Raw genomic sequence first — 26,708 nt, forward strand, 5'->3', positions numbered from 1 at the left:
GTTTACTTCCTGTCAGCTGATGTTATTCACATCCACTGCAACAGGAAATAAACTGGGAAACATTTAGAATGTTTACGTTTAAAACCGTGTAATGATCTATATAATATATATATATTGTATATTTGTGACATCACAAATGGACAGAAATCCTGACGGCTTGTTTCAAACGCACAGTTTCTGAATACGGGCTGTGTGTATTTCTCCGTATATTGAGCGATTTGATAGTTTAACAGTATTTATATAAAGCACTTAAACCTGCTTTATAATATAAAAGACATGAAAATCTCACTTTTTACAATCTGGGAGCTTTAATATTAGTTATTATTATATCAGTGCTGTGTAATGTGAAAGTCTCTCGTGATGAACCTTCAACACATTATCACAGTGAGTTCTCCTCTCTCACCAACCTCCAACAGAGAGGTAGGCAAACCACATCATTGTTGGTGTGTATAATTGATTTTAATATATTGTAAAAAACATAAATAAACAATATATTCATTAATTCAACAGTTATTTTTATATGTGTATGTTTGTGTGTGTTTATGTATAGAAATGTAATTATTTTTATATTTAGCTCTTTGTTTTCTTTCTTTCACCATGTGAGCTGAAAAGCTCAATTCATTTGAGTTCATGAGTATTTGAGGATCCTGATGTGTGTTACATGTGGACACACCCAGTTTGTGTGTGTGTGTGTGTGTGTGTGTGTGTGTGTGTACAGCAGCTACACACAGGAACAGAGCAGTAGTGTGTTCTAGCTCTTAGCCGCTCCACCCTCATCCTCCTCCAGCAGACATGGTGCTCCACCCTCATCCTCCGAGCCTAACAGCAGCCTGACAGCAGCCTGACAGCAGCCTGACAGCAGTCTAACAGCAGACATGGTGCTCCACCACCAAGAGTTCACCAACGCAGGGAAGACGGCCGGCCTGCAGATCTGGAGGGTCGAGAGTCTGGAGCTGGTTCCTGTTCCAGAGAGCTTGTGTGGAAACTTTTACACTGGAGATGCTTACGTGATTCTCTCCACTGTCAGACAGAAGAACAGCTTCTTCTACCACCTGCACTACTGGCTGGGTAAGTGAGGGAAGACATGAAGTCAACTTCTCACTCAGATGAAGGGAAACGATGTTAACTGGATGTAATAAGAGTCAGGAGATGGTCATTAAGAGATATGTAGAACATCAGACTCTAAACAACCACTCAGGAGCTTCCTCAGACTCGTCTTAAGGAAACAATAGAGACGGATATAGTTATTATCTTTATGTTATCATGCTAGAGTCAAACTCAGTGGTGTTATAACTGTTTTTCAGATTTAAATATTAAAGAGGTAGATTCAAGAGTTTTATTTGTCACGTACTCAGCGACCACTCAGTGGCAGTGCTCACGAGATTGTGCAAAACAACATCAACTATACAAATATTTTTAAAATGTAATAAAGATTGTAGGGACAATGGCAATATTCACAGTGAGAGGGGTCTATATACAATATGGAATATAAATATTTAGGTGCTGCACACGTCGACGTGTTTGAGCTGTAAACTAAATGATATGACTGAACTGTGATGAAACACATTAGTGTTTGGCTGCTAAGAGAGTCGACTGTTCGGGACGAATCTACGTCATGAAGTCGATGTTAAAGGTGCTAAATACGGGATCGGGAGCATTTCTATTGCCTCTCAACGGCTCTCAACATGGCGACGGCGCTAACCGTGCTAACCGTGCTAACCGTGCTAACAACGCAATGCTGACAGAGATAACAGTGTTTACCTGTCAGGACGGCGTTATCACCTGGAACCGCCGTATGAGAGCGGTACAGAGCGGTGGCCGTGAGCTAGCCAGTGGGGCACGCTCACGTGCACTAACATGCATTAAAAGCACGAGCGGCCGACCCGGCGATGTCAACAAAGCACAGAGAAGCTCTGATTACAACACACACACAGAGGGAGCGAGACTTCATTCTCTGCTCAGGTAGAGCCCCCCCGTCCCTCTTTAACATTGTTCAGATGTTTCAGAGTTCTGCAGCGGGTGGAGTCTGGCTCGGGGTTCGGGGCTCGGGGCTCACACCTGGAGATGAAATGACACTTTAACAGGTGAACTTTTCCAGTCTGACTGGTCCTTCAGCCAGAGACTCCTCCTGGCATGCAGTCAGTCAGAGTGACACAACAACAGCCTGACGACGACCCTACAACACTATATATACAGTATATATACTACAACACTATACTGTATATACTACAACACTACAGATACATATATATACTACAACACTATATTCACTAGTTTGTTTTTTAAAATGATTCTGTTGAACCACAATCCAAAAGCAATGTCTGATTTACATTAGTTAATTTTCAGTACATTTTTATTTATTATTACTTTTGTCAGTTTCCAGTTATTTCAGTGACCATTGTGGGTTTTTCTTTCTTTAACGGAAGGGTACCAACAATTTTGTCCACGTCTGTATATGTATACTACAATACTATATATGTATATACTACAATACTATATATGTATATACTACAACACTATATATACTGTATATATATACTACAACACTATATATATATATATACTACAACACTATAGATACAGTATATACTACAACACTATATATATATATATACTACAACACTATAGATAAAGTATATACTACAACACTATATAGATATATATTCTACAGCACTATATATATATACTACAACACTACATATATATGTATATATATAAGTATATATACATATATATATGTATATATATATACATATATATATATATACTACAACACTATAGATATATATATAATACAACACTATATACATATATATATACTACAACACTATAGATATATATATACTACAACACTATATATATATATATACTACAACACTATATATACAGTATATACTACAACACTATAGATATACACTCACCAGCCACTTTATTAGGTACACCTTGCTAGTACCGGGTGGTCTTCATCAGCTTCAAGGTTGGACGTGTTGTGCGTTCAGAGATGGTATTCTGCATACCTTGGTTGTAACGACTGATTATTTGAGTTCCTGTTGCCTTTCTATCATCTCCAACCACTCTGCCCATTCTCCTCTGACCTCTGACATCAACAAGGCATTTCCATCCACACAACTGCCGCTCACTGGATATGTTCTCTTGTTGGGACCATTCTCTGTAAACCCTAGAGATGGTTGTGGTGAAAATCCCAGTAGATCAACAGCTTTTGAAATACTCAGACCAGCCCGTCTGGCACCAACAACCATGCCACGTTCAAAGTCACTTAAATCCCCTTTCTTCCCCATTCTGATGCTCGGTTTGAACTTCAGCAAGTCGTCTTCACCACGTCTAGATGACGTAATGCATTGAGTTGCTGCCATGTGATTGGCTGATTAGCTATTTGTGTTAACAAACAATCGAACAGGTGTGCCCAATAAAGTGGCCGGTGAGTGTATATACTACAACACTATACTGTATATATATACTACAACACTATAGATGGAAAAATATATCCCCAGAATGAAACCTTTTAGATGAAGTAAATGCATTCTATTGTAACCCATAGCCGTACATTAATTTATGTATTTATACTAATGTTGCCTGAATTGATAAAAAGATTAGTATCAAGTATCAAGTCTGACAACTACCAGTAATTATTATTAAGTAAAACTTTGGTTCACCCAAACCTCCCCGGTAGTATCTAATCATTATTATTTAATATCTGTCTCTGATATTTGTATTACAACTACTTTGGTTGTGTTGAATTTAAAATGTAATGTGTCGATGCTGTGAGCAGCGTGAACGTGGTTAAAGCTTACTGAAGCTCAGAGAGTCCTGGAGCTGAACGTGAAACGAGGGATGTTGATATCGATGTTCTCCAACTTTGTTTTAGCCGTCAGGGTCGGACAGGAAGTCGTTATTAATACTGAATGACTTCAGGGCGTGCTATAACCTGTGTGTACACCAGAGCACCTAAAGGGTCCTGAGACCTCGTTCAGAAAATGAGATGTGATTACGCAGCACGTAAGAAAAAACACTGAAGAGGCTCATGTAGAACATATTTATAATTACTGTTTTATATTCAGAGCGTTTTCTGTGGCGTCAGCAAACCTCTTTCCTTGTGCTCAGGAAATACCACAGAGTGCTGCTGGTTTTATAAGATCATGTGTTGTAACCTTCTAATGGACAGCAGCTTTAACGTGGATAGTCACAGTCAGGATTTACCACCTGCCCAGAGGAGCTTTAGTAGAACTGGTTCTGGTTCTGGTTCTGGTTCTGGTTCTGGTTCTGGTTCTGGTTCTGGTTCAGGGAGATCTGGGCTCTTTTTAAGGGCTGCTCCTGTCATGTTCCTGGGTTTTTGTAGTTTGTTTCCTGTTTTATTTTGAAAATTCACCCCTCTTGTATCTCTTCCTGCCTTTTTTTGTTTCCCGCCTTTTTGTGAGTATCTGCCTCGCCCTGATTAGTTCCACCTGTGTCTAATCAGCCAGGTGTGTTTAGTCCCTCAGTGTCAGCTTGTGTTCCTCGTGTGTCTCCTGTAATCCTGCCAGTGTTCCTCGTGTCTTCCGTGACCAGTTTAAAAAGTAAAGCTCGCTCTTTGTTATATTTATCTGTCTGCCAGAGGTCTGTAGTACGAAGCCAGTTCATCATCTCCAGGGTATCTTCATCATCTCCAGGGTATCTTCATCATCTCCAGGGTATCTCCTGGTTATCTGGCTTCACTAACTCTAACAACAGAGATGAAACTAAGCGGTCCTACGAAGCTGGTTATCAACTCAGTGAATCAACCCAGAGGTTCTCAGTCTGGCTGTGAGCGCGTTCACATGAACGGAGCGAAGTTAGCAGCATCTGACCAATCACAGACATGGACAGGTCTACAGACCAATCACAGACATGGACTAGTCTACAGACCAATCACAGACATGGACTAGTCTACAGACCAATCATAGACATGGACTAGTCTACAGACCAATCACAGACATGGACTAGTCTACTGACCAATCACAGACATGGACTAGTCTACAGACCAATCACAGACATGGACTACTCTACAGACCAATCACAGACATGGACTAGTCTACTGACCAATCACAGACATGGACTAGTCTACTGACCAATCACAGACATGGACTAGTCTACTGACCAATCACAGACATGGACTAGTCTACTGACCAATCACAGACATGGACTAGTCTACTGACCAATCACAGACATGGACTAGTCTACAGACCAATCACAGACATAGACTAGTCTACTGACCAATCACAGACATGGACTAGTCTACAGACCAATCACAGACATGGACTAGTCTACAGACCAATCACAGACATGGACTAGTCTACTGACCAATCACAGACATGGACTAGTCTACAGACCAATCACAGACATGGACTAGTCTACTGTCAGCAGACAGACAGGCAGAGAGACGTTTAACAGAGGAAGAGTTAACTATATTAGACAGATATGAAGAAGTTAAACTCTTAATCAGACTAACAGTAACAGTTGAAGCTGCCAGATGCAGGAAAGTGATGGTGAAAGAAAAATCTCCAGATGTGTGAATGCGTAAATTAACAGACTTATTCATTTAACGGAACACTCAACAGTCAAATATAGTCGTCTAGATATAAATAGCTTTTAAATGTATAACGGATGACTATTACACCTAATCATACCCAGTCACAATGAGATGGCGTGTTTGACTATTTCAACCTTCTTTCAGCTGCGTCCTCGTCTCCGGCGGTGTGAAACGGACTAAAGAGGAAGTGAAAATAATAAATATAAAAATATATTTCAAAGCAGTAAACACCCACAGCATAAATCCAGCTGTCCTTCCTGCATCTGTCAGTTTAAACTGAGTTGTGTTTAGTCTGATTATGACGGTAACTTCTTCATATGTGTGTAATATTATCTTACGATCACCACACAGAGCTCTGATTGGTCAGTAGGAGGTGCTTTTATACGAGTTGATCTCTGATCTGGAACATAACCTGCTCTGGAGCAGGTCAGCTGTTCAGCATCAGTTACCATGGTGATCTACCCCGGTAAGAAGTGATCCATCTTCGTAGGACGGAGAACCCTGAAGACCTCTGGTCTTTCTGCGTTTGGGTCCTCCTCTTAAACAAAAACCTCACAACTCCATCAGTTTTAAACATGGAAATGAATTTACCTGTCATAATGAGCCCTACTCGGGCTGTGACAACAGTTCTATTATTATATATATTTATATCTCCTGACTGAGACTCATTAGCTTTAGTTAGAAAGTTAGAAATAAATAAAGTCAGAGGTTCTTCAACAACAACAAAAGAAGCTATTTCATACATTTATATATTTATATCAATCTAGCAAATAACATTATATTGGAATTAGTTATCAGGCTTTTCAAATTCCCAGTGGCTTGACAGAGACCTAAAGATGAACATATCAATATTTTGTCTCCTCTGGATTTTGGCAGCTGGACTGTGAGAAATAATAGTGTCCACATTTTACTCACAACACTGTAAAAGGTTAGAAGTGTTTTGGTCAGTGAGTGCTTCCTTCCTTCAGTACTGAAACGCTCTCCGTTTCCTCTGAGAGGAGAAAGTCAATATGACTAAGATGTTTTCTTGCTCCTTCTCTCCGTCTGAGAACCCATCAGCATGAATCATTAACCATCACACACTTCCTTCCTGTCACACTGGACCGCAAAAACATCAAGCAGAGTGGCTGTCAAAACCTGTCCTCATATCTGCCAACGTGCACTACAGCCTGAAACACTACAGGCTGAAACACTACAGGCTGAAACACTACAGCCTGTAACACTAGAGCCTGAAACACTACAGCCTGAAACACTACAGGCTGAAACACTACAGCCTGAAACACTACAGCCTGAAACACTACAGGCTGAAACACTACAGCCTGAAACACTACAGGCTGAAACACTACAGGCTGAAACACTACAGCCTGAAACACTACAGTCTGAAACACTACAGCCTGAAACACTACAGCCTGAAACACTACTATTTTGTTAAGGTTCACCTACAGCAATATAATTGTAATGATATAAATCTGAAACATGGTAGTGGCAGGAAATCAGAGAATGAACTGTAGTGACCTGATTAGAAGGCAGCCATGTGATACACACAGTGTCTGACGCTGCAGCCTGAAGACTGTTCTGTGGTCAGACCGACGTCTCAGAGAGGAAATCCAGTTGTTCCTCATGTCTGAAGTAGAGTCAGGATCTGAAGACTGTTCTGTGGTCAGACCGACGTCTCACAGAGGACATCCAGTTGTTCCTCATGTCTGAAGTAGAGTCAGGGTTTCTCTTCTTCCAGCACGGAGGAGGGAAACAGTCTGAAGAGGTCAAAACTCCAGCAACACTTTTGACCTGTTATGTTTTAGTATTCAGCTGTGGAAACTTCTTCATTTAGACATATTTATTATTCGAAGCTTTTAGTCCTACTTTAGTTGTATTTTGGACGCAGCTATGAGTGATGTTTCAGGGAAAACTCTGTCCTGGGCTTCAGGTATCTAACTTGTGTCTGATCCCTGTCCTAAATAAGGAAGCTTTGTTTCTTGTAAAAACTTCAATCAGGTGCATGAACTCTAAATGAACTTAACCTAATTACTGATGTGCACGTACATGCAGTGAATGGACATGTGATTCCATGAACATTCAGTGGTGTTGCTCAGCAAATGCACTAATGAAGAATGGATTGTCGTAAATTGATAAATCCATAATTCCCCATTGCCTGTCTTTTGAGCCTGTGCTTGTTCTTTAAAGGAAAGGAGTGCAGCCAGGATGAGAGCACCGCCGCGGCCATCTTTACTGTGCAGTTGGACGACCACCTGGGAGGAAAGCCGGTCCAGTACCGAGAACTGCAGGGAATCGAGTCAACAGCCTTCAGCAGCTACTTCAAGGGAGGGATCACCTACAAGGTACAGATCATATTCAGGTCATGGTGCTACTCCCTAACCCTAACCCGGACTCAGCGTGGCACAAAGTACCTGACGGGCCAGATGGTTTGTTACTCAGAACCATCCGAGAAGCCGTTATGGGAAACTGTTTGGAAAAGAGCGGGCTCTTTCAGAAAATACTTGACAGATCATTGGATGAACCATCTGCCAATCAAACTCTTGCCTGGAGAGTGCCTAGAGTATCATGAATGTTATATTTTAGTGTATTTATAGTTACGATGGAAGTCCAAGAGTAGTAGAAGACATCCAGCTGCATCACTGTCTGTGGGTTCTTGGTTTTAATGCTGATATTGACTTTGAAATTAAAATTTTATTCTAGGCAAGAATGATTATCTTATTCTTTCTTTTTATTGTATCTCCATTGTATACTCCATGATAAAATAGTTTAGTTTACTTATAATTTATTCATATTCCTTAGCTTCTTACCTTTCAAAAGAGACCAGATATATGCATATAAGCCTTATGGTTGAGGAGCTAGTCCCGATTCATTTTGGGTCGTTATTTTAGTTTTTCTTTCTGAGGAATAGGGCGGGATACTGTTTCAGTTGGTGTTCCAATCTGACAAGTGAAACTCTGGAAAAACACTTGATTATGTTCTTACAATTACAATTACTTTCTTGCCATTTTAAGGAAAAAGATGAACCAATTAACTAATGTTATATTAGCGATCTGAGAGCTCCAATGGAAGAAATATTGACATTAGGATTGTTTTTTCAACTGGAGCATCACGACTTAATCACAGCAGCGTGATAGTTGGCTAAAGGGAACAGAAGGACAGGTTCGAGGGGTTGACGGTTGACGGTGTTCTCTGCCCCTCAGACAGGAGGTGTGGCCTCAGGTTTCCACCATGTGGTCACCAATGAGCTTTCAGCACAGAGACTCCTCCACATCAAGGGCCGGCGGGTCGTCAGGGCCACCCAGGTCCGTCTCAACTGGACGAGCTTCAACAGCGGAGACTGCTTCATCGTTGACCTCGGAGACGTAAGGACACGGTGTTTCATGGCCGTATGTTTGCAGAAGAAGGGTTGATTTATATGTCTGCTTGTGTGTTTACCATCTTCAGAAGATCTATCAGTGGTGTGGATCCAAGTCTAACAAGTTTGAGCGCCTGAAGGCAACACAAGTGGCCAGAGGTATCCGTGACAACGAGAAAAACGCCCGCGCCAAACTGGAGGTGGTAGAAGAGGGAAGTGAACCATCCCAGTTTACTGACGTGAGTCTCACGTCTTTTGTTGTGTCTCATGACTGACAGAAAAAAATAATAATCCCAGCCATAATAATAATAATAATAATAATCCTAACAATAAAGGACTCAGAATATTTGATGTGAACTCAAGGTCAACTCACTAAATCTTTTCAGGGCTTTCAACCGCATCTCAACAGATGGAGTGTAGTTCAACAAATCAAGGTCCCCTTATCAAACTCATCCACCGAGGAAGACCATGGTATTTGTTTTATTTCTGAAAGTGGGACGTTCAGATGGATATCAAACTCATGCCTGTGTGTTAAGTACAGAGCTGAAGTCAGGACAAGGTTAGCCTAGCTTAGCATAAAGACTGGAGGCAGGGGGAAATGAAATAAACCTATCAATATCTCTTAGGCTCACTGAACATGTCTGTATCACAGAAATCACACAATGCTCCTGGCTGTTAATTGATCCATACATTTCTGTGAGTGTACAGCGTGTTAACTGGTGAGCTTTACAGATGTCTCTCTTTGGACAGAGGCAGGCCAGCTGTTATGCTAAACTAGGCTAACCACATCCTGATGACAGCTAATCTTCTCATGAGTGTTGAATTATTCCTTTAAAAGCCTGCAGTAATCCATCTTACCAAGGAAAGGCAGGTGACAGCTGACCTAGTTACTGAATATTTACCATGATTATTATATTATGCTGCTGATTGAAATGGATGCTGTTGTGTTGTTCTGTTTAGTTGTGGTTTAACTCGTTAGCCTGAATTACTGACTTGTAATATCTTTCAGGTCCTTGGAGTGAAGCCAGAGCTGTCAGAGGGAGGTGATGATGACGATACCGAGGCAGACGTGTACAACAGGAAGATGGCTAAACTCTACATGGTACAGGATTCACACGTACACAATACCAGTGATTCAATTCAACTTGTGTCGGACTTAAAATGAAACTCAAACAGAAACAAGAGAAACTGGACACTCGTTGAACAAGAAGGACTTAACAGGAAGTGATAATTAGATAAATACCATAATTACCGGTATACTTGTGAGGGAAGATTTATTGATTCATCCTATCACATCAAAAGAGGCTCTGAGGGATCTTATCTCATGCATTTTATCACACGGGGTGCTGTTCTGCATATGTCGATATCTAGAATCAGCTCAACACACCGACTCTCTCTCTTCTTCACTGTCTCCTCCTGGCGAGGCGGCCGTCTGGCTGGCCGAGGAGCCGCACCGCCGCACGCCGGTCGCAGCGCGCCAGAGGACGGGTAGACATGTTGTCGTGGTCCTCCGTTTGAAATGCAGTTTCGGGACGTTTTGGAGGTTCACCGTCCACCAGCACCGGCCGCTCTCTCCTCAGCTTCCAGCACCGACACCGCACCGAGTTGCTCTGAGATCCGTTTATTTCTCTGACGGGACTTTTCTCTGGTTTCCTATTGGGCTGAGAGTTGTGTGCTCCCCGTCGTTCAGACCTCCGGTGTCGCTGCTTTGTGTTCATTTATCTCCAGCAGGGGGAGACGGTAAAGTAGAGAGCGAGTGAGAGAGACAGTCAGTGTGTTGGGTTCATTCTGATGGTGGGATTTAGTGTAATTCACTGTGTTGATTTCACCCGTTCACCACACACACAAATACCATTATGAAAATAAACACCACACTAGGAAACTAAAACATGAAATGAAAACCCTTCATAACCCTCAGTTAGCTAATGCAACAAGTTGGGCTAGCTAACTATACCTAACTAAGTTAGCTAACTAACTAGAAAGACAAACTGACAGACAGATACACGGATTTATTGGTTTGCTGCTCAGACTCAAACGAGCAGCCTTTTGTATTCATTCTCTCTTTGTAGCAGGCGCCAGCTGATTAACCCTGACTAACCCTAACCCTAACCCTAACCCTAACCCTAACCCTAACCCTGACTAACCCTAACCCTAACCCGCCAGCTGATTAACGCTGACTAACCCTAACCCTAACCCTGACTAACCCTAACCCTAACCCGCCAGCTGATTAACGCTGACTAACCCTAACCCTAACCCGCCAGCTGATTAACCCTGACTAACCCTAACCCAGCTGATTATCCCTGACTAACCCTAACCCTAACCCTGACTAACCCTAACCCACCAGCTGATTAACCCTGACTAACCCTAACCCTAACCCTGACTAACCCTAACCCAGCAGCTGATTAACCCTGACTAACCCTAACCCTAACCCTGACTAACCCTAACCCAGCAGCTGATTAACCCTGACTAACCCTAACCCTAACCCTGACTAACCCTAACCCAGCAGCTGATTAACCCTGACTAACCCTAACCCTAACCCTGACTAACCCTAACCCAGCTGATTATCCCTGATTAACCCTAACCCTGACTAACCCTAACCCTAACCCTGACTAACCCTAACCCACCAGCTGATTAACTCTGACTAACCCTAACCCTAACCCTGACTAACCCTAACCCACCAGCTGATTAACCCTGACTAACCCTAACCCTAACCCTGACTAACCTTAACCCACCAGCTGATTAACCCTGACTAACCCTAACCTTAACCCACCAGCTGATTAACCCTGACTAACCCTAACCCTAACCCTGACTAACCCTAACCCACCAGCTGATTAACCCTGACTAACCCTAACCCTAACCCTGACTAACCCTAACCCACCAGCTGATTAACCCTGGCTAACCCTAACCCTAATCCTAACCCTGACTAACCCTAACCCGCAAGCTGATTAACCCTGACTAACCCTAACCCTAACCCTAACCCTGACTAACCCTAACCCTGACCCTGACTAACCCTAACCCACCAGCTGATTAACCCTGACTAACCCTAACCCACCAGCTGATTAACCCTGACTAACCCTAACCCTAACCCTGACTAACCCTAACCCACCAGCTGATTAACCCTGACTAACCCTAACCCTAACCCTAACCCTGACTAACCCTAACCCTGACCCTGACTAACCCTAACCCACCAGCTGATTAACCCTGGCTAACCCTAACCCTAACCCTGACCCTGACTAACCCTAACCCGCCAGCTGATTATCCCCGACTAACCCTAACCCTAACCCGCCATCTGATTAGTGTGTTTGTATGTTACCAGGTATCTGATGCGTCAGGGTCCATGAAAGTGAGCGTTGTGAAGGAGGAGAACCCGTTCTTCCAGAGTGACCTGCTCTCAGAGGAATGCTTCATTCTGGATCACGGCAGAAACAAGATGATATTTGTATGGAAAGGTAATCAGACAGAGTTTCAGCATACAGTATGCGTTGAATGGAGTATTGTCTTTGTGACAAGTGCAGCAGGCTGTGTGGGTTTTTTCTCATTGAACTTCTCTGAAATAGGACATACTGCCAACCCCAGTGAAAGAAAGGAAGCCATGAAAACAGCTGAGGGCTTCATCAAACAGATGGGCTACCCGGCAAACACACAGGTTTATTTTCATGTTCACTTGTCTATTGTATTATTGTTATTTAAGAAGAGCTTTATTTTCAGGTTCTGGGGGGGAGGAACCTGAAAACTGATTTTATTCTTTCAATGAGCAAATTTAATGTTCCTAATGTACCAATGGAGCGTTGCTACTGATGGTCCTGCAGATCCAGGTGTTGCCAGAGGGAGGAGAGACTCCCATGTTCAAGCAGTTCTTCCTGGGCTGGAAGGACAGAGACCAGAGCGAGGGTTTTGGAAAGGTATTTGTCACTGAAAGGATTGCGAGGATCCAGCAGAGGGAGTTTGATGCCTCCAAGCTCCATGAGTCCCATCACATGGCAGCCCAGTACAACATGGTGGATGATGGGAGTGGAGACACACAGGTGACTGAATATACAGTACAAGTAGTCGACATGCTAATGTTGTGCTAATGCTAATGTTGTGTTGTTGCCATGGTTACATTTAATGATGTAGTAGTGAATAAATATCTGAGCAGCCATGACTTCCAGTCCATTTGGGGCATGAAACAAGCATTTCCTACTGCCCATTTCATAAAAAAGGTGTTGTCCATTAAGAGGTGACGGCGTAGTTACAGAGCCCACGCACAGAGCTGCTGCAGCTAACGTACACCTTTTCATAATGTAACTACAGGTATACCGGGTGTTTCTCCTATGAGCACATCTAGAGCCAGCGGAGATTGTTGAGACAAGTCGAAACAGAGGTTACCTAGATGTAACTGCAGTTTTAAGGCCGTACTCCGTCATTGTATTTATAATGATACATATTAATATATATATATATATATATATATTATAATGTTATCACGGTTACTGTGGGGAATATACTCAAACCACAATATAGCCTGATTGTGTACACTACATCCATCTGATGCGGTGGTGATATCAACGGGAGAAATCTGATACTGAACTATAAATCAAAACCCTTTATGTTATCAATTTTGCTGTAAATTTTGTATTTGGAGTTGGTGGAGACCAAACCAGAGCTAAAAGGAGAGCAAAACCTGAATTCATCAGGTGGACATGAACACGACTCCAATGGGATGATAATGTTGGTCTTTGCCTGCTGGATGTGCAAACAGGCAACTGTTTGCTAAGACAGCCAAAAAAACGTTCTACGGTTTATGTCAGATTTTGTTTGTTTCTGTGAAATGCCTTACAAGTCAATATTTCCAATTAGTTCCAAACTATTTTCTTGGTAGTTTCCTGGAGAGAACTATGCAGAGATTCTTTGGATTGTGCTTGCAATTAATTGGAATAACATTATTGGCAGTGTACCAACTGAACGCTATTTCCCCAAACATTTGTACAAAGTTACACAATTCATTCCAGGAAATTACACTCCTGCAAAACAACATGTTATCAAAAGTTTTTAGAAAACAGCAGAAGATGAAACTGACAGAGAACACACATACAGTATAATTAAAGCTGCAAGCAGCAATGAACGGGTCCTCGCACCTTCGTGCACGTCGGGGAAACTGGACGCCCGTTGACACAGCTGTGCATTTTCAGGAGGGCCACACGCGAGTGCAATCACTGCAGAACTTGTTGCCCGTTCTGAAATGTGTGCCTGTTTTCGTCAGTTTTCGACCATCCCTAGCCCCTCAAAAATGCGACTGCGCATCAGTGAAATACTGATCTCTACTAAAACAACAGGTTCCTCGCAGCTGCTCGGGCCCTTATCAGCTTCTTTGGTGGGCCCTGGTGTCCATGGGGAGGGTGGGGAGTGGGCTTTTCCCTTGAACTATAACTTCATCTGTGATCATTATAATCACAATCTGGAGATTGTCTTGGGATTAAAAAGGGAAGACAGTATAGCCCAAGGAGAAAGAAATGATGCATCTTCCAGCAGTGAAATGTTGCCAGAATTCGTTATCATTATATCGTTATTATAATACATTCTCCTTACATGTGGTCCTTGAAGTAGAGCATTTTGTTTCCCTCCTTCAGATCTGGAGGGTGGAGAGCAGTGGCAGAGTTCCTGTCGACCCAAAGACCTATGGTCAGTTCTACGGCGGGGACTGTTACATCATCCTGTACACTTATGGGAGGAGGCATGTCATCTACACCTGGTATGACACCGTTCAGTCACTCAGCTGACTTTGCATAAACCACAGAGTGTGATTTCCTCTATGATATGCTCTAATGCTCTGCACCAAGCTTCCTGATTTATCGTCCGTCACATCTGTGGTTTATTTCCGCTCTGTAGAGCTGAGGGGAGCTGCAGGCTTGGTGATGATTCTCTGTGGGTTTGTCACCAAGATGACACCTCTCATGTCACACATATTCCCTGGACTAACTGTTCAAGCTACAGTTGGTAACGTTGAGCAACTATGATAAAATAGTTATCCTCACCCTGGACACCCTGGACAGGTCTCCAGACTATCACAGGGCTGACACATAGAGACAGACAACCATTAACACTCACATTCACACCTACGGGACATTTAGAGTCAACAACCTAACCTGCATGTCTTTGGACTGCGGGAGGAAACCTGAGCACCCGGAGAAAACCCACACTAACCTGCATGTCTTTGAACTGTGGGAGGAAACCTGAGCACCTGGAGAAAACCCACACTAACACAGGGAGAACATGGTAACTCCACACAGAAGGTGTGATTTGTATTGTATTGATTAGCCGGATTCAACCCTGCAACCCTCTTGCTATAAGGCGACAGTGCTAACCACTGCACCATCGTGCAGCCCGGATATAGTGACAAATATAAATATTATTTTTATCATATTTGATAAACATTACCAGCTGAAGCTGTAATATAAAAATATTGATGAGTTCAGCATTAAGGTTGACTCAGAATTGTTCCATGTCTCCTTCTGGCCTGTAGGCAAGGAGCCAGCTGCTCTCTGGATGAGCTAACAGCTTCGGCCTTCCTGACTGTCGAACTGGATCGATCACTGGGGGGACATGCAGTTCAGGTACAGCCAGTCTGACACCAACATGAACAGCACATGCAATGGATGCCTGAAACTGCTCCTGAATCTGTCTCTCTGCGACACACTCTCACATTCTCACCGAGGCATGGTCAGTGGTCCTAAGCTCTCACATTCGTACCGAGGCATGGTCAGTGGTCCTAAACTCTCACATTCTCACTGAGGCGTGGTCAGTGGTCCTAAACTCTCACATTCTCACCGAGGCGTGGTCAGTGGTCCTAAACTCTCACATTCTCACCGAGGCGTGGTCAGTGGTCCTAAACTCTCACATTCTCACTGAGGCGTGGTCAGTGGTCCTAAACTCTCACATTCTCACCGAGGCATGGTCAGTGGTCCTAAGCTCTCACATTCGTACCGAGGCATGGTCAGTGGTCCTAAACTCTCACATTCTCACTGAGGCGTGGTCAGTGGTCCTAAACTCTCACATTCTCACCGAGGCGTGGTCAGTGGTCCTAAACTCTCACATTCTCACCGAGGCGTGGTCAGTGGTCCTAAACTCTCACATTCTCACTGAGGCGTGGTCAGTGGTCCTAAACTCTCACATTCTCACCGAGGCGTGGTCAGTGGTCCTAAACTCTCACATTCTCACTGAGGCGTGGTCAGTGGTCCTAAACTCTCACATTCTCACTAAGGCGTGGTCAGTGGCCCTAAACTCTCATATTCTCACTGAGGCGTGGTCAGTGGCCCTAAACTCTCACATTCTCACCGAGGCGTGGTAAGTGGTCCTAAACTCTCACATTCTCACTAAGGCGTGGTCAGTGGCCCTAAACTCTCATATTCTCACCAAGGCGTGGTCAGTGGTCCTAAACTCTCACATTCTCACCAAGGCGTGGTCAGTGGTCCTAAACTCTCATATTCTCACTAAGGCGTGGTCAGTGGTCCTAAACTCTCATATTCTCACTAAGGCGTGGTCAGTGGTCCTAAACTCTCACATTCTCACTGAGGCGTGGTCAGTGGTCCTAAACTCTCACATTCTCACCGAGGCGTGGTCAGTGGTCCTAAACTCTCACATTCTCACCGAGGCGTGGTCAGTGGTCCTAAACTCTCACATTCTCACCGAGGCGTGGTCAGTGGTCCTAAACTCTCATATTCTCACAGAGGCGTGGTCAGTGGCCCTAAACTCTCATATTCTCACTGAGGCGTGGTCAGTGGCCCTAAACTCTCATATTCTCACTGAGGCGTGGTCAGTGGTCCTAAACTCTCATATTCTCACTAAGGCGTGGTCAGTGGTCCTAAACTCTCATATTCTCACTAAGGCGTGGTCAGTGGTCCTAAACTCTCACATTCTCACCGAGGCGTGGTCAGTGGTCCTAAACTCTCATATTCTCACTAAGGCGTGGTCAATGGCCCTAAACTCTCACATTCTCACTGAGGCGTGGTCAGTGGTCCTAAACTCTCACATTCTCACTAAGGCGTGGTCAGTGGTCCTAAACTCTCATATTCTCACTAAGGCGTGGTCAGTGGTCCTAAACTCTCACATTCTCACTAAGGCGTGGTCAGTGGTCCTAAGCTCTCACATTCTCACTAAGGCGTGGTCAGTGGTCCTAAACTCTCACATTCTCACCGAGGCGTGGTCAGTGGTCCTAAGCTCTCACATTCTCACCGAGGCGTGGTCAGTGGCCCTAAACTCTCACATTCTCACCGAGGCGTGGTCAGTGGTCCTAAGCTCTCACATTCTCACCGAGGCGTGGTCAGTGGCCCTAAACTCTCACATTCTCACCGAGGCGTGGTCAGTGGTCCTAAGCTCTCACATTCTCACTAAGGCGTGGTCAGTGGTCCTAAACTCTCACATTCTCACCGAGGCGTGGTCAGTGGCCCTAAACTCTCACATTCTCACTAAGGCGTGGTCAGTGGTCCTAAGCTCTCACATTCTCACCGAGGCGTGGTCAGTGGTCCTAAGCTCTCACATTCTCACTAAGGCGTGGTCAGTGGTCCTAAACTCTCACATTCTCACCGAGGCGTGGTCAGTGGTCCTAAACTCTCACATTCTCACTAAGGCGTGGTCAGTGGTCCTAAGCTCTCACATTCTCACTAAGGCGTGGTCAGTGGTCCTAAACTCTCACATTCTCACCAAGGCGTGGTCAGTGGTCCTAAACTCTCACATTCTCACTGAGGCGTGGTCAGTGGTCCTAAACTCTCACATTCTCACCAAGGCGTGGTCAGTGGCCCTAAACTCTCACATTCTCACCGAGGGGTGGTCAGTGGTCCTAAACTCTCACATTCTCACCAAGGCGTGGTCAGTGGTCCTAAACTCTCACATTCTTACCGAGGCGTGGTCAGTGGTCCTAAACTCTCACATTCTCACCGAGGCGTGGTCAGTGGCCCTAAACTCTCACATTCAAGAGGAGTAAACAGGAAGTTCTACAGACTGAGGGGGAACTCACTGACTGACATCCTGCATCATCAGGACCAACGTGGGGAAATTCTGGTGACTGACAGACGTTTATGCAGCACTTTTATGCTTCTGATGTGTATATTTATGTTCTTTGATTAATAAGTGATTAAGCATCATTAGCATTATTAGACTACAAATCAACCACGTTATGAATAACAATGACTAAAAGGTAGACAATCCTAACCCAGGAGACAGGACTGTACAAAAGCTCCTTTGCACGCTGCCAGATGACTAGTTGATGACTGGTCGACAGATGTCCCGTTTCAGTTGTTTGGTCCTCACCAGAGTTCGATAGACAACTTTCACACCTGCCCAAACGAACCGTACTAATCGGGCCAATGGACCTGAGCTGTTTTAACCGAACCGAAGAGGTTAGCTGTGAAAGCAGCCTTAGGTAGGGTTAGGAAAAGAATATGGTTGACGTTAACTTGACCAGCTAACCACTCATGTGACTAATGATATGAACGAATCACGTGACTGATGATATGAACGAATCACGTGACTGATGATATGAACGAGTCACGTGACTGATGACATGAACGAGTCACGTGACTGATGACATGAACGAGTCACGTGACTAATGACATGAACGAGTCACGTGACTAATGACATGAACGAGTCACGTGACTAATGACATGAACGAGTCACGTGACTAATGACATGAACGAGTCACGTGACTAATGACATGAACGAGTCACGTGACTAATGACATGAACGAGTCACGTGACTAATGACATGAACAAATCACGTGACTGTGTGAGTGTTGCCATCTCCCCCCCGCCCTAAGCAGACTACCACGCACTGACCACGCTGCTGTGTTTTATGCATTGGGAGTGAGAATGGGTTGCTCTCTGCCTAAATAAGTCAAATGGGGTTTGCAATGCTTCGTCACACTAGACGGTAAACAAGTAGGCGAAGTACATTTCTTAGTTTGTCACAACGAGCAGTTCTGGCATGGTTTGGGTTAATATGTTGATTAGCAGGCTTTAGAAGTGCTGCTAGGTGGATTGTGTTACCTTTGTTCAGAGCCAGGCGAGCCGTTTTCTCCTCTTTCCAGTCTTTATGCTAAGCTAAGCTAACCATCTCCCGGCTGGAGCTTCAAAGCTAATAAGTGTATTTCCCAAAAGGTCACAACAGTAACCAACCATGACAATACAAAGACACTGCTAAAAGTTTAACTTAATATTGAAAAAAAAGACTTTGAGGCTGTATAGAATTAGATTATTAAAGCAATATAAAGATAAAGGTTTTGGTATCACAGTGGCCAAGCTTTAAGAATATATTTTATATTTCATATAGCACTCGTCTAATCTATCCATACTGTAGTAAAAGGATACCTGTTCATACAGTATGGAGGATAAATGAAATGAAAATGAAAGGATACCTGTTCATACAGTATGCGCTGCTCTGGAGTAAATAAACAAAGATTATATGGTAAATGGTAAATGAACTTTCCTTTATACACAGTAGCTCCTTTCTAGTCTTCTGACCACTCACTGTACATTAGTACGTTAGATCTGAGGGCAGACTCAGTGAGTTAGAGAAGGACAACTTGTTGAGTATTTTTAAAATATTATAGAATAGATATTTTAAAATGTTGTCTAATGGATGCTCTAGCAGAGATGTGTGTGTGTGTGTGTGTGTGTGTGTGTGTGTGTGTGTGTGTGTGTGTGTGTGTGTGTGTGTGTGTGTGTGTGTGTGTGTGTGCGCGTGTGTGTGTGTCACCAGGTTAGAGTGTGCCAGGGTAAAGAACCCCCACATCTGCTGAGTCTCTTCACATCCAAACCCCTCGTTGTATATAAGAGTGGTACGTCCCGCTTCAGAGGCCAGACTCCCCCACCACCTCCAACCCGACTCTTTCAGGTACGGAGGAACCTGGGCGCCATCACCAGGATCGCTGAGGTGAGCTGATTGTCCTGCTGCACGGGAGGAGATCTGTTGAATGTGCATTTAGTCCGTATTGTTGAATGTCACCTGTGTTTCAGGTCGATGCCAGCGCGTCCAGTCTGAACTCTAATGACGCCTTCCTGCTGAAGACGGCTGATGGCCGGAGCTATCTGTGGATGGGCAAAGGGGCCAGTGAAGAAGAGCAGAAAGGAGCTGAGTACATGAGTAGAGAGCTGAACTGCAGCAGCAAACACACCATGGAAGGAAAAGAACCAGGTCATCATCTACATTTCAGTTACATTAAGATGATGTGTTGTCTATCTATTAGTACACACATACCTTATGCTGAGGGGGGAGTTTAGATGGTGGAGAAATTCAAAAGAAACATGACAACATGAGTGAAGGCTGTGACTCACATTCAGTTAAACCTGTAATACTGGCGTTTGTCTCTGCAGGGTTAGCAGCATATTTTTGGCTGTGAGTTACTGTAGCAGGACGTAATGCTTCAACACAGGACGTGTGTCAGACAGCTGGCCCAGTCCGGCCTGCTCTGTGCACTTACACTGATTGTTGAAGCATAATTGGGCTATTTTTTAATAATACTTTATACTATAGTAGTATTTTTAATTCTGTCATTTCATCTTTTTTTTCTACTGGAAACGGGCAGAAAACGGATCAAGTCTCAAACTAAAGCTTAAATCGGTCACGTTTCAAGTGATAAAAGGTTCAAGTCAGATCTTACAGCCTCACTTCTGCAACTCACGTCCAACTTGAGCACAGTTCTGATCACATACAGGTCTGTTCCACTGAAGCCATGCTTATTGATGGCTTTCCTGCTGCAGGTCAACCTGAGTACACCGTACATCTGTGTATGTGTGTGTGTTTTGTGTTGTAGATGACTTCTGGGCAGCTTTAGGGGGGAAGACCGAGTACCACACCTCAGAACGACTGGAGAGTCAGACCATGACTCACCCTCCTCGTCTGTTTGGATGCTCCAACAAGACCGGCAGGTTCACAGTAAGTATTTGACCCACGTCATTAAAACCTCATTGTGATGGCATCTGATTTATGTTTATACCATTAGAACTGGATTAGGTGAAATGCTTTGTGCTGCTGTGTTACTTTGTGTATTCAGAGACCTGGTAGAACATTTGATAAACTATATTATGTGTGTATGTGAGTCAGCCCTTCTTTCATCATTCCCTCATCTAAATGATGCTTCTATAAAGCCTTTATTCCACTATTTTATTTGATTACCTGCTTTAATTAAATGCTTTTAATGCTTTAAAGTTTTTTATAACACTTAACTGGTATATCCCTCATGAGATCTTAGTGGAATGAGATGTTGTGGAGCAGAATTCTGCTAGCAGTGCCATCATGAGATCTTAGTGGAATGAGATGTTGTGGAGCAGTATTCTGCTTCCAGGGCCATCATGAGATCTTAGTGGAATGAGATATTGTGGAGCAGTATTCTGCTTCCAGGGCCATCATGAGATCTTAGTGGAATGAGATGTTGTGGAGCAGTATTCTGCTTCCAGGGCCATCATGAGATCTTAGTGGAATGAGATGTTGTGGAGCAGTATTCTGCTAGCAGTGCCATCATGAGATCTTGGTGGAATGAGATGTTGTGGAGCAGTATTCTGCTAGCAATGCATCATGAGATCTTAGTGGATTGAGATGTTGTGGAGCAGTATTCTGCTTCCAGGGCCATCATGAGATCTTAGTGGAATGAGATGTTGTGGAGCAGAAATCTGCTAGCCATGCATCATGAGATCTTAGTGGAATGAGATGTTGTGGAGTAGTATTCTGCTTCCAGTGCCATCATGAGATCTTAGTGGAATGAAATGTTGTGGAGTAGTATTCTGCTTCCAGTGCCATCATGAGATCTTAGTGGAATGAGATGTTGTGGAGCAGTATTCTGCTAGCAGTGCCATCATGAGATCTTAGTGGAATGAGATGTTGTGGAGCAGTATTCTGCTTCCAGGGCCATCATGAGATCTTAGTGGAATGAGATGTTGTGGAGCAGAAATCTGCTAGCCATGCATCATGAGATCTTAGTGGAATGAGATGTTGTGGAGTAGTATTCTGCTTCCAGTGCCATCATGAGATCTTGGTGGAATGAGATGTTGTGGAGCAGTATTCTGCTAGCAGTGCCATCATGTGTGCAGATTGACGAGGTTCCAGGAGGGTTCATCCAGGACGACCTGGCTGAAGACGATGTGATGCTGCTGGATGTGTGGGACCAGGTACAAAGCTGTAGAAAATATTCACATCATCTCTGGACAAACTCCACAGACAGCTAACACACAATCTTCTGCTGCAGGTGTTTGTTTGGATCGGAAAGGATGCCAACGAAGTGGAGAGGTCCGAATCTGTCAGATCTGGTGAGCTTCATCTCCAGAAGTGTGTTGCTGTTTTAGTTCTGACTGAATATAAAGAATATAACATGCATTATGGCCTCTTCAGCCAGAGACACAATGAACAGATGATAAGGAGGTAACCACTAGAACAACATGACACCAGGCTCAGCTGCTAACTGCTCCACTAGTCTATGTCCAAACCAAAGTCCTTTTCCTTTTAGAGGACGCGTTGTGTCCTGTACAGGAGGATAATTTGTGATTTGTGATGGGGGTTGTAACTCCCTTTGGTGTAACTTTGGGTTTGTAATTTTGCAGACCTTTAACATGCACAAAAAACTGTATAACACACTAAAGCAAAAGGGACTGGCACTGCCAAATTTTCTGCATTATTACTGGGCTTCCAACATTCATAAAGTTATTCACTGGGTATCAAATTTCTATGAGGGCACAGGACTATTATGGGCTGAGATGGAACAATTTGTTTGCAATCCAGTATCCTTACCATCAATGCTTTGTGCACCACTACCTCTCAGCAAAAAAAGGCAGACAGTCAATCCCATTGTAAATGGCTCACTGAAAATATGGTCCCAGTTTAGGTCACATTTTAAACATAAACAGGCGCTCACTTTGCTACCTATCGTATCTAATGGACTATTTCCACCTTCATTAATAGACTCTGCATTCCAGTTATGGTTCAGGAAGGGTCTACGATGTATAAGGGATCTTTTTCAAAATAATAACTTTATGTCTTTTGAGCACATTGTTAGAGAATATGACATACCTAAATCTCATTTTTTCAGGTATTTGCAAGTGCGTAGTCTGGTCAGAAAGCTTTTTGTTTCCTTCCCATCTCGCCCGACAGATGTTTGGATTGAGGAATTTTTAGATTTGGATCCTCTTGAACGTGGTCTGATATCTAGACTGTACAGTGAAATTCAAAGGGTGGCATCGCCTTCACTGAACCATCTCAGGGAACAATGGGGTAAAGACTTCGGAGCGGTTATTTCAGATAAAGTTTGGCGGTTTGCAATTGAACGGATCCATTCAACATCTATCTGTGTAAAACATGGATTATTACAATTTAAGATTATTCACAGACTCCACCTTTCAAAAAGCAAACTCGCAAAGATGTTCCCAGGAACAGATCCAACTTGCTCCCGTTGCCATCAAGACGATGCCACCCTTTATCACATGTTTTGGACTTGCCCAGCCCTGGTTCCACTCTGGACCGCTATCTTTGAAACCTTTTCATACATTTGTGATAAAGAAATACAGCCAGACCCAACAATTGAGATATTTGGGGTAACTCCTCCAGAAGTCTCACTGTCATTGGTTCAAGCTGATGCAGTGGCTTTTTCCTCACTGCTAGCGCAAAGGCTAATACTACTACAGTGGAAATCCAACAATCCACCGACGCATTCTCAATGGATAGAAAGTGTAATGACATATTTAAAGCTAGAGAAACTTAGATACTCAACAAGAGGCTCATCTAAGAGGTTTTTCAAAGTGTGGCGGCCTTTTCTCTTTTACTTTGAACATGAATATGTATCTAAACAGCAGATGTAGGCTCCCCTGATTCCCCCCCCCCCTCCCCCACCCACACGTGCACGCGCGCACACACACACACACACACACACACACACACACACACACACACACACACACACACACACACACACGCACACACACACACGCTCTCCAAATCCACATTCACACAAGTATGGATGTATAATGTATGTTATTTTAGTAGTGTTCCTTAGTTGCATTTACATTTTATTTTTTTTTCTTTAGTATTTTAGTTACGTATGTACTTGTCTGATATGTTGTGCACCTTATATTGTTTGGTATGTTGTTTTGACTATTTACTTTGAAAAATTTAATAAAAAGATTTACACTAAAAGGGAAAAAGCACAATAGGTCCCCTTTATATAAAAATGCTATGGACACATACAGTATATAAATCACTTATCCGAACATTTCTCAAAGAATCAACAGCAGAATAAAATAAAATACTATGGCAGACAACAAATAGTTGTACATTAGGATTACAGGATTACAACACACGGACATTACTCCACTCTATATTTATTTACACATAGTTGTTTGCTGCTATATCAATGCTCTGAATAACGTATATACAACCTTTAAGGTAGATGCAACCCTTTTTAAATCTATGCCGAACATGCCAGACATTTATTAATGTCCCCCTTCACCCTGGGCCTGTGTGCACCCCCTGACACGCCAGTCTATTGAACAAATCACCTAAATGTTTAATGTTCCCATTTTGAATGTTATCAGCCGATTTAATGGTTGTTATCAGTGGTTATCACCACCATTCTAATGCCTTAAATGTGCCAAACTGCACCTATTACATTGTGAAAGTGAAACTTAGCGTGAATTGAAACAAAACAACTTCAGGTTTAGGAAAAGATCGAGGTTCGGGTTAAAATAAGTAATAATAACTCAACTTACGTATGTGGCGTTAGTGAAGTATGTAAGTTACTTAACAAAAGTTTAGTAAAATATGTCAGTGTCAGTTTTTGGTTTCACACAGGACACGTAGAGCGGTCCAGCGTTCTCCAGTCGAGTGTTTCTTTGACTCATCGACCCCCCCGACCTCCTCCTCCCTACACAGACCATGTTGCTCTGTCTACGACGTCACCTGCCTTCCTCCTTTACTCCCGTCATAATTATTACGGCCACTAGAGGTCGACGTCGTCCTCTTGTATCCGTATCGGTGATCACCCATATGAATAGATGATAACAGCCTTCTGAACCTACTGGTAGCAGGCCCCTTGTAACCCATATCTATGAAGACGATAATGCCCATTCAATCAGCTGATAACGTCCGAAGCGGGTGACATATTCCTATCTTCCTATAACTCAAAACTCTTAACGGTTAACGTTGAGGAAAGATGATGGTCTTAGTTAAATATTAAAAATGTCCGTCTACCTGTTTCTATGTATGTGACTTAAACATCACTGGAGATCAGACTGTAACATTCCTCAAACCATCAACATAAATGTCATATTTCCGTCATGTTTTCCATCATTTAAGCTTTGACTGCCGCTCTTTTAATTATGTCGTCTTGTTGCTCCCTGGTTTATATTCAACGGTTTAACCTGGTTTATATTTAACGGTTTAATGTTACCTGACTGGAGAATTAACTCCACCAGCTGTTTATCGTGATGCAACCAACTCCCAATATTTACAGAACAGTAGTGGATGAACATTTTCTCCCATACCAGTGAACGTATGTTTCCTCCAAAACATATTTGGTATTATTTATGAAGCAAATTAGCAGTATATCAGCTTATTTAGTAGGGAGACACTGAAAACTACTGAACCACCCTGCTGCCTGCACTGATGGCTTTAAAATATATATAATATACTGCATTACAGTCAGCTGTCAGTAACATGGGTTTATAAGAGATCACCATTGTTAGATCTTTATCCTCTCTCATCCCTTTCATTTCTGTTAGTTGAACATCAGCACAGAATGAATAAAACAGTTCCCTCTTACTGCCACATGAGGTCAGTGCAGCAGCCAGATGTCTGTTTGCTGTGTTGTAACAGAGACTCTTGGTCTCCTCTTTGCAGCCAAACAGTACATCGAGACGGACCCGAGTGGCCGGGATCAGCAGACTCCCGTAGTGGTGGTGAAACAAGGCCATGAACCTCCCACCTTCACAGGCTGGTTCCTGGCCTGGGACCCCTCCCACTGGGACTCTGTCACCAGGAGCATGAGGTCCATGCATGTTTAGATCACGATTATACAAATATATTGTTCTGTGCAGGAAAACTGGAATAGTCTCTTTTATATAATCAGTATGATCAAATAAATAAATTTACTATCTTTGATCAATGTGTTTCCTGTGACTTTTTGTTGAAAGTTGTGTTTGTACTTTTCTTTTACCACAGTGTTGTTCAACCCACATGCAGACACAACGTTCACACTAACATGGAGTCAATATTCTCTTTGTTTTCTATCTGAAATACCGTATCTATTCATGTGTGTTAGTCTTTGACGATGGTTACCAAGCTGCAAAATGTTTGGCATCCGAATGGAGGCGTGACAGAAAAGCTTTGGGAATCACTGGTCTTTGATTTGCTGAAAGATTTTATTTGTCAGTGTTTTGTATCCAAAAATACTTTAAATGTTAAAAATATGAGACTGATATTGATCTTCTAACTTCTTCTACTCCTTTAGTGCAGTCTGTCAAACAGTCATTCTGTGTTCACATTGTGTGAGAACTTGTTTAATCTGATCATTGAAGTAGTTTCTCTACTGACAGCATCTGTTATTCAGTGTCATTTCAACAATACAGGAATGGATCAACACATTATGCACCGATACCGATACTGGATCGGATATCGGGCCAATAGCAGTGACAGTGGGGTCGATCTATTAAATTCTATTCTATGTTTATATACTATATACATTATATACTGGAATTTTAATTCCTGTTTAAGTTTTGACCAGTTTGTTGCTGCATTCAAAAGGTTTACACTAGATTTGGAATTTATGTTAATTTTGAA

General features: G+C 43.0%; 1 protein-coding gene across 2 annotated transcripts; it reads left to right on the top strand.

Annotated features, from left to right (window-relative positions):
- The first annotated feature begins 813 nt into the window (after positions 1 to 813).
- scin (scinderin) lies at positions 814 to 26,034 on the top strand. 2 transcript variants are annotated; one of them, XM_074628031.1, is made up of 16 exons: positions 814 to 1,068; positions 7,751 to 7,905; positions 8,764 to 8,925; positions 9,008 to 9,157; positions 9,928 to 10,020; positions 12,235 to 12,367; positions 12,476 to 12,564; positions 12,728 to 12,943; positions 14,528 to 14,649; positions 15,421 to 15,511; positions 19,650 to 19,823; positions 19,907 to 20,084; positions 20,704 to 20,825; positions 21,977 to 22,054; positions 22,132 to 22,192; positions 25,770 to 26,034. In XM_074628031.1, the coding sequence occupies exons 1-16, from the start codon at positions 876 to 878 to the stop codon at positions 25,931 to 25,933; spliced, it is 2,181 nt and encodes a 726-aa protein (XP_074484132.1). In that variant the 5' UTR covers positions 814 to 875; the 3' UTR covers positions 25,934 to 26,034. The 2 variants fall into 2 exon arrangements, with proteins under 2 accessions (XP_074484132.1, XP_074484133.1); XM_074628032.1 differs by having other exon boundaries at positions 817 to 1,068; positions 7,756 to 7,905.
- Positions 26,035 to 26,708: the final 674 nt, after the last annotated feature.

This window comes from Sebastes fasciatus, assembly GCF_043250625.1.
Source record: "Sebastes fasciatus isolate fSebFas1 chromosome 17 unlocalized genomic scaffold, fSebFas1.pri SUPER_17_unloc_1, whole genome shotgun sequence".
Lineage (NCBI taxonomy): Eukaryota > Metazoa > Chordata > Actinopteri > Perciformes > Sebastidae > Sebastes > Sebastes fasciatus.

Bases quoted from the DNA above. Each gene is read 5' to 3' on its own strand.
- scin (XM_074628031.1), top strand. From the start codon at position 876: ATGGTGCTCCACCACCAAGAGTTCACCAACGCAGGGAAGACGGCCGGC. The intron at 12,368-12,475 runs GTAATCAGACAG...TCTCTGAAATAG, and splicing joins GATGATATTTGTATGGAAAG to GACATACTGCCAACCCCAGT. The intron at 15,512-19,649 runs GTACAGCCAGTC...GTGTGTCACCAG, and splicing joins TGGGGGGACATGCAGTTCAG to GTTAGAGTGTGCCAGGGTAA.